This window comes from Rhipicephalus microplus, chromosome 6, assembly GCF_043290135.1.
Source record: "Rhipicephalus microplus isolate Deutch F79 chromosome 6, USDA_Rmic, whole genome shotgun sequence".
NCBI classification, from domain to species: domain Eukaryota; kingdom Metazoa; phylum Arthropoda; class Arachnida; order Ixodida; family Ixodidae; genus Rhipicephalus; species Rhipicephalus microplus.
This window is the reverse complement of record NC_134705.1, coordinates 147,841,014-147,852,053: the sequence shown is the minus strand read 5'-3', so window position 1 is coordinate 147,852,053 and position 11,040 is coordinate 147,841,014. Positions and strand designations below refer to the sequence as shown.

The following is an 11,040-nucleotide window of genomic DNA, read 5'->3' as shown; positions in this document are numbered from 1 at the left end:
GCTCGTCGAAAACGTTCACATTCCTTCTGCCTCTCGTACATACCGCCGCCGCCGCGGCATTCAATGCTATGAGAATTCATTCTAATTTGCTTGTTTATTTAGCATTGAAATTCTTACCGTGCTCTAGTTATGCATGCAAAGCACGGACACTGAAACTTTAAATTGGGAGATACGCCAGAAGAAACTACATGAGTGAGCACACGTGCGGTAGCGATGACGAAGGATTTAGCCGGTTATGTACGGGGCATGCCGGGTTGCTGCTGCTGCACCTTCTTTACTTCCAGTGTTCTTGGTGATCGTAATAAAGACCAGACTCTCAATGAATGCATCCTTGTTGAAGCCGTGAGATTTGTCGTAGTTTGCCATGGTGCCGACGCAAGGCACCGCTGACGCCCTCGCCACCATGTTGAATTTGCGGCCAGTTGTTTACATCACAGTCTTTGAGCTAGTGCAACCGAAGCGGTGAAGTGGAAATGCGATCCAGTTTTGCTTGGCAAAAAAAATTCTCCTCGGACCAGTCGTGACTGTGGCGCCCTTTTTTCTTCGTTCCCAACAGTGGTTGCTCGAATCGCCATGCGTTGGTTTTGATGCTATTCGCCATGTGTTCGTGCATTCCCATCGATTGTTCATACCAGAGATTGAATCATCTTGAGCGCACTGTAGTGCTTGTCTAGGCCCACTGTTCTGCACTGTGCTCAAGCATCGTCTCCATTGCCGCAGGAGGACCAACTCGGGGTGTCTCTGCTCACAGCTGAACAACTGCAGTCGGAAGAAGTAAAGAAAAAACTGGAAAGCAGGGTGCAACTTCACTGAACAGAAGGGAAGGGGGTGATTATTTTAGCTGGCATCGTTCCCATCATCAAAGTTATTGAATAAAATATCTAATCACATTTGGTGGCTGTTTGTGGAAGACCTGGATGTCTGACTTGCTAGATGAACACTTTGGTAAAGTATATAGGTGTGGCTTTTTAGGATAAAAGCCACTACCAGGGGCCATCTGTTGATGGGGACTCTTTAATAACTTGCGGCTGGCAGACTGCTAGCGGCAGTTTATGTTTCGTTCATTTTACTTTCTTCACATTTATATCATAAATATATGACATCATTCTCTGTACTTTCCACGGAAATATTGTCTGTCACACAGCAAATCCAAAGTCATTTACAGGGAATATTGTTGATTTGTAATGTTATATGTTTGCTGTCACACAGGCAAACGAATGCCATTTAGTGAAAATGACATTTTCTGTTGAATGAGTTCATGAAACACAGTCTCATTCAATTTCAAACAAAATGCGATTTCAGACCAATTTCAGATGCCAGAGACAGTTCAGGAAGATGGCTGTTAACCTATGTACATGCATTATATGAAACCTTTGGAATTTGTATATATCGTATTCTTCACTAGATTAACTTATTGGTGGTTTGATGATGTAATAGCACGCACGAAAGTTTCTAAATGAAAGCTTTTAAACTACAGCGGCCGGACGCCAAATGTTTCATGTGTGCTGTGTTGTTGTTGCTGCCTGTATCGCCGGTGTTGATTGTCCGAATGCCTGTGTTGTGGTGACTGGTGATTACAACATGAAATTGCTGCCGCCATCTTATTTCTGCAGCAAGGCGGGTCAGTTTTGCCCCCTTGACTTGCTCTTGGCTTGACTTCATTTGTATTGTGCAGCTGTGGAAAGTTGTGTAAAATGGCTGCATTTATATTCTGGGAGAACATTTCTAGATAAGAACTTATTTTGTAGCTATGTTCATGTTAAATGCGAGTTAACAGCTTTGTTTCTCCCAAAGTCATGGCTCAGGAGTGCTAATGTCATGGTCGTCATGTTAATGACAATTGTTTTCGTTGTGTGACAGCACGCAGGTGAAATGGCATTAGGTTCAATTTATTGTATTTTGTTGTGAATGACATTAGATTTGCCATGTGACAAGGATATTATTGTCTGTTAGTTCTCAATAATATATTTGGAGAATGTAATTATGAGTAAAATTTCTTGAGCTTATGAGCGTACCAAATTTTTCCGGCCATGTTGACTTGCACACTTGTGTTGCCGCTTCTAGTCTGTCAGAGATTAACTTATATTTAGCCAATCTCGATAAGAGTGATGTTATCACAAGTGTGGTAACGAGTCATGTTTGGTCAGATTTTCTAGTTTGAAGCCAAGGAATTCCAAACACAACACTTTCTCACAATTGTACAAAAATCAAAATGACTAATTACGAGACAATAAGGACATTCAATCAACTAGTAGCTACAGTAAACCAAATAAATGGTTCAAATCAAGCGACCCTAATACTGATGCTTTGTATAACTGTGGGGAAGTGTGGGAAAGCAGTAACACCAAGGACTACGTATGGTTTTTTTGACAAGAATAAAAAAGCATAATAGGCTCGGCAAAGTTTTCAAAAGTTTCGAAGGGAATGATGATGAGTGGGCGAAGCAGAGCAATCGTTTTGGGTTGCCGTAATTCACCCGTGACATTGTCCACTCATGCGTGTGAGTGAGTGCCAAGGCTTTGTACAGTTATATACAACAATGTTCATTGGTCATTAATGGTATGTTGTGTTCATTTGTGAATTTCGTTTCGCCTTCATTATTATATTGCCTTGTGGTATTGGATCTAACCTAAAGTTGGCAAAGGCGAGGTCTGGGCAAGTTTCTCTGGTGGTTGTCGATTGTTCCCAGTCCTACGAAATGCATCGTAGAGCATATCGAGGCGTCGTGTACTGCACAAGATGGCTGTTGTCTGTGATCATCACCACCATCATTTTCATCGTTGTCACGTATTCGTTATTCGTTACTTTGCATGTGCTCTGCCTTGGTGGCATGATGAGAATGTTTGGTCTGGAAAGCGCTTGTTCTTCATTGTTATCAGCATCATCGTCAGCGACGGCGCACAATGCCATCGAACAAGCCTCAACTTGAAAGGTAAAAAGGAAAACTTTTTAATCAGCGAAACAAATTAGGGGAACAAAGACTGACGTAAAAAAAATGTCTCGCATGAATCAGGTGTGTAGCCAGACAATTTTTTGGAAAAGGGGGGGGGGGAGGCACCTCCTGGCCACGCTCTTGGCTTGAATACGGGATGAATACACTGGCCCACAACGCTGCTTCGAGGTGATGGTGACTGGCCGCCACTGCGCGCTACCGCCGCCGGCAAGAAGAGAGTGCTGACGTCACGGAAAGAGAGCCGCGTGGGGGCGGAGAGCGGCGAGATGAAAGAATCGACAAGTTCTCTCCAAGGGCGTATATCTACGGGCAGCAACTATGAAACCTCGAAGTAGCGTGCGCTAGGCTTCTGTATTCATCCTGGCTGTTTACGCATACACTGGTTGCGTGAATTTATAGAGATTTTTGCATTCACAATGTTCGCTTGTGTGCGCACACGTGTCTGTGCGTGTGCGCGCGAATGTGTGTATGTATACGGGTGTTTGTGTGCGTGCAAGTACCGTGTGTTTGTGCTTGCGTGTCTGCATGCTCACACTGACACACGTACACATACACGCACGCGCAAATGCACGCTCACGCACGCATGAAGACGCGTGCGTGCGTGCACACAGACTCACGTTTGCACGCGCTTGCTATATCGCCCTCCAGATGTCCACTTGCCTTCGCCATTCGGTGAGACCGACACTGTGCCGCAAGGAAGGTCAAAGTGCAATGCCCTCCGGCTGCGGTCTTTATTGGATCTACCTCGAATTTTCGCTCACTGATCGCTGGTTTGTCGCTCACAACCATGGAGCTCCTTTATACGCAAAACCAAAAATGTCGGTGGTGGCGCCACTGCCAACAGCAAAAGTTCAGTGAAGCGAGCTCCCTTAAACACGTCATCAGAGGCCACCTGTTCCGATTAGAACGTAGTTGGCTAGGAGCCCGCGTTCACCGCATTAGGAGCCAGTATTTGCTATTATTTCAATGTTATTGCCCTTCAAAATCTTTCCGCCATATTTACGCAGGTAGCGTAAATATGGCGGACGGCGCCAGAGCGGAGGAATGGCTGTGACGTAGCCGGTATAATTGCTATGCGTCACTGCCCCACCCATTCGCCGTACTCTCTTCACATACGGCTCTGCTGGCCGCTGGTTTTTCTCGGAGCTTTCCGAAACCGGAACTCAGACTGCCTGACACTAAACAGACGATAATTCAATTACTGCAGCGGGCTTCTGTGAGGTTGTGCGTCTTTTGGCTATGATGCACAGCAAGCAACATCTCTCAGGAAAGAAAAGAGCAATTTTTGTTCACGGAACGCCTTCCAGGAAAATGAGAATGCGAAGCTAAGTGTCCCTAACCAAGGGTTCCAATACCGGGGGGGGGGGCAGTGGGGGCCGTCGTTCCCATAGGTTAGAAACCGGGGGGCATGCCCCCTCCCCCCACTAACTGCTGCTACGACGTCTACCCCTCCTTTTATCGCCATAGCAAAAACATATATATATATATATATATATATATATATATATATATATATATATATATATATATATATATATATATATATATATATATATATCCGTCGCTCCCATTCTTCAGATATACTTCCGGAACCCCTGTTCCTAACCCCTGAGCTTCTGCCTGCTTTACTGACTTTGGGTAAGATATGTAGACCATGTACGTTGGAGATAGAAAACTCTGTGCAAGTTGTAATGCGTTGAGAGCTAGTGGGTGAGTTTTATCGAGTACCGAGCTGTGAAACGTTTCCCACATTCGTGTGGTAAGCATATCCACGAAGTGAATGATGATGGGTTCGTAAAGCAGTGGGATCGTTCGGTGTTATCGTAAATCACCCGTGACATTCCCCACTCATGTATGTAAGTGACTGACAAAATGGTGCACAGCTACATAAAATGTCCAGTGGTCATAAAAGGCATGTAGTGTTAAGATGTTAAGTTGCGAATTTCACTTTGCTGCCATTATTACTGCTTTGTGGTACCGGATCTATCCTGAAGTGGGTGAAGACGAGGTCTGTGCCTTACCCCTGGTAGTGGTTTGTTGTTTTCAGTCATACGAAATGCCTCGCAGAGCATATCGAGACGTCGTATAGTACACAAGCCAGTCCTTGTTGACCTTCTCTTGTGGCTCATACCCACTGTGGGAGACGCAAGTCAGTCCGTGATCGTCATCTTCATTGGCGTCATTGTCATGGCGTATAGTGGGTACCTTGCATGTGCTGAGATACGGCGAACAACACCAATGAACAAGCCTCGACCTTAGCGAACTTCGCCCCTAAAAATAGCGCTTGTGGGACACGTCGCCTAGCTCTGCTTTATACCAATAGGACAGCTGCTGCATTTCTGGTGTGAGGTGGCTCTGGCTCCAGAAACTGGGCCCTGTAGTGGGGACTTTTCATAAGCAGCGACCACCACCTACACCACTTCGTCTTCGTGGATTCATCACATGTAACGTAGCCGCCCACGCACTCTTCTCTCCTCAAAATCTATCTTTAATCAAATTCGTTTATGCGTAATCTATTTGTAGAACAGTCTGGTTCTTGGCCAAGCCCAAGAGAAAGTGCGCGCCAACAGCATCAAGGCTCTGCATCAACGTCTGCAATGCATCAGCAGTGATCGACGGTACTGAGTAAGCCTCGCCAGTCTGTGCTGGGTGGCGCAGCCTTAATTGTCACGTCTCTCAACGGCGTCACTCGAGATGGGACTGCAGCCGCCAGTCTCCTGGTGCCATCAAATGCTTTGATCAAAAACGGTGAGCTGAAACGCACTGTCGTTCGTAGTGTGACAGATGCCCTTCTAAAGGCTAGCGGGTGCGAACACACAGATATACACATACAAATACACGTTCACGTACAAATAACGCCCGCCGTGGCGGTGTACAGTGAATACGATGCCCTTCAGCTCACCCCGAAAGTCGTGTGTTCGATCCGTTTCGGGGTGCCCGCATATAGTGATTGATGTGAAATCCTGGAAGCCCTTTTGTGTAAGTACATGTTAATGAAAAGCGGACAGTCGAAACTTCCGGAGCGTTCCACTGAGGAGTGCCTCATAGCCATATACCACGGCTTTTTTCACGAAAAGACCGAGATGATGATATCACACAAACACGCACGCACGCACGCACGCACGCACGCACGCACGCACGCACACACACACACACACACACACACACACACACACACACACACACACACACACACACACACACACACACACACACACACACACACACACACACACACACACACACACACACACACACACACACACACACACACACACACACACACACACACACACACACACACACACACACACACACACACACACACACACACACACACACACACACACACACACACACACACACACACACACACACACACACACACACACACACACACACACACACACACACACACACACACACACACACACACACACACACACACACACACACACACACACACACACACACACACACACACACACACACACACACACAGACGCACCACATGCAGACACACTAAAGACGTACTGATGCATACGCACACACACGCACAGATACACTCACATGGCCACACATACACACACGCATACATACACACCCACATGCGCGCGCTCACAGAAACACACGCGCCCATGGGAACACAAATAGTTACACAAACGGAATATGTACTTCCTTTGGCCTCACTGGCTCTCTGGCTTCGAGGCAAAGTATTTCGCTGTCACTCATTAAACAAATATTTTGTTATTCTTTCATTGCGGAGAAGGGATTCCAAGCCTACAGGGAGGTCGTCGATTATATTGTGATCAAAGCCTGTAGCTTCTAGGAAGGGCGTGAACGAGTGCGGTAAAGAAAGTTATTCAGTTTCGTGGAGACTGCTTCACCGACCTCGCCTGGAATCCGCTCCCCGTATATTCGCTTTGTGCACCATGCATATCACCCGATAAAAATTTAATGCAGTCATGACATGAATCTAACGTTCTTTTAAATGACGTTCCACGCCACACCTACCTGAGGAAGCCACATTATCAACACCTCGGTAAGGACGTATTATGTCTTTTCAACGTAGAAATAGAACATTTAAAAGTGTTCAGGTATGAATTAAGCTTGTTTTAAATGAGGATGCGTTTTTCGGTCGGGGCATGTCAGGCGTCTGGTGGTGTCCGCGTGCCGGCAGGTGAGAGTGAAAAAAAGCACTGCACCTACTTTCTCCTACACTCTGTCCAGACACGCGGGAGCTGTTTACGTACACAACCTCGTCCGTCATTAATTAACGTTATTAAAATAACTACGCCGTGTACACTTGGCGTGAGAAAAGCATTCGCACTTTCTCATGATTCCCTTCGGAGAAGTGCGGGCAATCTTGCACAATAGCCGTCGGCACGACCGAACATATGCCACATGGCGCATTGAAAACATTTTAGAAGTGTGGCAGCTTGGGCTAGATGGTATGACATGATGATACTTATAGAGCGAGAACAGAACGACGACACAGAGACAAGAAATACTTCGTGTCCTTCTTGTCTCTGTGTCGTTGTTCTGTTCTCGCGCTATAACTATCGTTGAAAACAACTATGTAGATGTGTACGCACGTGCTTATACTCCGTTTCACAAGCTCTTAGCAGTGCTGTGGAAGGTACGGGTGCCTTCAGCCAATCATGACAGAACGCGCCACAGAGGAGCGTCTGTAGCAACGGTGCAGCGACGTCACACACAACGTGATTGCGCCGTGATTGCGCGCACTCCGCCCTCCGCTCCGTGACGCAGAGATCGGCAAGTCGTCATAGGTATGGATCCATCGCACGCATCAACCTCGACTGCGATACCTCCAACAACGAGTGCAACGCAGTCGAATGCGAGCATTGCACGCGTCGTTAAAGATGTCGCGCCGGTTGAAGACAAGGCAGTGCGGCGAAAGGCCCGTGATGCCGAGCGCAAGCCGGCGAAGTGGGCCGCGGACATAAACATCATTATATTGCGAATTTACTCTCACATATACGCGTAAACTCACCAAGATTTCTCGAGAGGGTCTAATGGTTCCTGGGAATCGCAATGTGATCACACGGGGGAGTTTACGTTAACTCACTGGCGAATGCCAACGGATTTTAACTTCACCCCCCCTCATAGCATCACCCCGTGCATTCGCACTTAACCATGTTCACCCTCGGAGAAATGCTTGGGAGTTTTTTACTTGTGTAGTTGATAGAATTATACACAAGTTAGGCACACGGTTAGGCGGACATAATAACGGTACATCAGAAGTACACGAAGTGTTTGACGTCAAAAAGCATTGAGATGACGCTTCACTCTGATAATACGCAGCCAAGCCCATGTCCTGAAAGGGCCACTCACCAGGCCCTATAACAAATTTTAGTTAGACCATGGAAGTCGTTGGCAACATCAGAACATGGTCGTCTACGTAGAGGACCAATGTCACTACACTGCAGTGTACGTAGGACCATTCATGCGTGCACGTCATGCCCTCATTCTCAGGGCGCACGCCCGCGAAAGCAAGGGGGAGCAGCGTTAATCTCCGACCGATTTTCGCGGTGCATAGCGTTGCAAATTTCGGTAGAGGTGATTAGGAACGCCCCATCTACGCATTGCGCTTGGCAACTCAAAATTTTCAGGCACATTGAGTGGCCTTTAAACAAAGTATATTTAACACAATCGCACGACCATAGATACGGCTATGCAGTCGTATCGACACCTCGTGCAGTCGAGAACAACTATAATTTTGTGGTCTGCCTTCGTGAAAGTATATTATTCACGCAACATGTTTCGTTTTGCAGGTGGGCAACAAAGAACAAACCATATTCAGAAACTCAAAGTAGAGGCAGCGGCGACCTGCGGGGCAGCCTGGTTCAAGGTATCGGAAATTGCGACTAAGAAATACACAGATGGGGCGAAGGCGGCATCGACGTCGCCGGACTTCTCGCCGTCCGACGATGACAAGCGCATTGGACAAGCCGGAAAATGAATCAACCCCCAAGGAAGAAGCTCAGGAGGAAGTATTTTTGAATGAATCGAACGCTGGCAACGCCGACGTGGAAAAATATCAGAGAACGCAAATGGCAAAAGCCGCTAAGAGTGCATCAAGCGTCGAGAGCGGGGAGTTCAGTATTGAAAACAACCTAGAAGAGTTTCAAGTGAAGTTATCGAACACGCTCGACACTGAAAACGTGCCTTCTATATTAGCTGAGAATAAATCAAAAGTAGGAGGGACTCTAGGCACACAAGGAGACACGGAGGATGCGTGTCCCCGATGCATAACCGACTGGGCCGCAGGGCACAGAGGCGGTACGCTTGACTACGGGGGTGATTCGTGTTCCAATTGCGAAGACCAGTCAATCACAGAAGGCAAAGGGGCCACAAAGCACAGCCGCGAGCAGGCTGGCTCCGAATTTGCAGCCGACTCAGCGGCAGGAGGCAACCTTGCGAACAGGGACCACGCGGAGGCACCGGATATTGTGAGTTCGAGAAAGGCTGTCACAGAACCGAGTGTTCATGATTTTGCGATGAGAAATAAGGATGCCGAGATCGTACCGGTTACCGAGCTGGACGTAGCGACCTTGACCGATTCCGATGTCACAATAGTGTCACCCTCAGATCCTGACGTGACAATGCGGACGGTCTCAGACACAGACTCTTCAGTAAATACGGTTAGCATCTCGCTCAAGTGTCGCAAGTGCCATTCTCAACCGGCGATTGACATTTGTGGCGTCCACACCATCGGTTCATCACAACGTATGGAAACATCTGCTTTCGCCCTGACGCCCCATGGATTTAGCGGAGAAATACAAGGGTTCTCGGTAGCACCACTATACCCGGTGCTTCAAGCGTCACCGGGAATGCAGATGTATAGCGTTTCACCAAGTGGGCCATTCCAACCACGAACGGCCGCATTTTCATGCTCCTTCATGCCAATGCCATCGGCAATGCGGACGTTGGTTGGGACGACGAGTACGCCGCTGCAACTTTTTGGGCCTACACCGCCGCCATATCTGACGCAAGGGCCATGGCAAATACAAATGAATAATATGCCCCCAACCATGCAACCTCAACTGCATGTGAATCAATGGTTGCCAAACTCAGTACAAGCACTGTCTGGCTTCCAGATGCACAACGTCGTAGAGGGCACGCAGCGACTACCTTCTGTTGCTGTGGTTACGGCATCCGGCGCAATATTTCGCATGCAGTTGCATGGCGATTCCAGCTACATGCTGCAACATTCTATTATGACAGCTCCACCCCTTCAACTTCCAGTGAGGTCGGCTTTGGACATGTATGGTCTGTATATGCCTAACCAGCCACTGCCTTCGGCAATAGCTGATCCATCACTCGTTTTCCATAAGATTCCGGCTGCTCAGATTCGAGAGTTATTCACGCCTGGTCAGTTTGCATCGCCGTATTGCATGACAACCACACCGCAAGTACCACGACATCACTATGCGGAGGGGTATAATCTTTCATTGACTGGCCAGCCTCCATATGTTTTGCCTCCTGCAATGCAAGCAGCAACAGAACCTTCTTTTTTAGAAGGCAACGTGATCGGCCAGCCTCAATCTGTCTCACCCACGTCACAGCCAGGCTCTGTGGCACAAATATCAGCGGGCGTTCGAATGCGCACTAATGCACCTAATCCACGTCTTCAACTTCCGAAAGCTGTTACCCAAGCCACACAGTTACCTCCGGCTACACAAGCCACATCTTGTAACAACCAGCCGCAACCTTTTGCGGGTGTTCAACCACCACAGAACATTAATACGCCATATTTTGCATCGTATTTCCAACCGCACTCACCCTTGGATATGTCAGCCCCCTCCCAGGCTCAACAATCTTGTGTTCCACAACCTCAAAATCTGCAGATCCCCACTGTTAGGTCTAATTTCCAACCCCAGCCACCAGTTTCAGCAGCACCCTCCCAGCCCCAACCACGTTCTGGTGGTCCACCTCCTCAACGTCTGCAGATGCCAGCCGCTGCGCCTGGTTTTCATCCCCAACCATCAGTTGCGGCACCACCCTATCAACCCCCACCACCTTCTGGTGTTCCGCTACCTCAGAACTTGCGCATGCCCACTGTG

General features: G+C 47.8%; 1 protein-coding gene across 1 annotated transcript in view; it reads left to right on the top strand.

Moving 5' to 3' along the window:
• Positions 1-890, top strand: part of Xpd (general transcription and DNA repair factor IIH helicase subunit Xpd) — a 77,878-nt gene extending 76,988 nt beyond the window's left edge. Inside the window, exon 22 of the mRNA XM_075866860.1 lies at positions 721-890. Coding sequence (XP_075722975.1) covers positions 721-813 — 93 coding nt within the window. The 3' untranslated portion in view covers positions 814-890. The remainder of the gene's footprint in view (positions 1-720) is intronic.
• Positions 891-11,040: the final 10,150 nt, after the last annotated feature.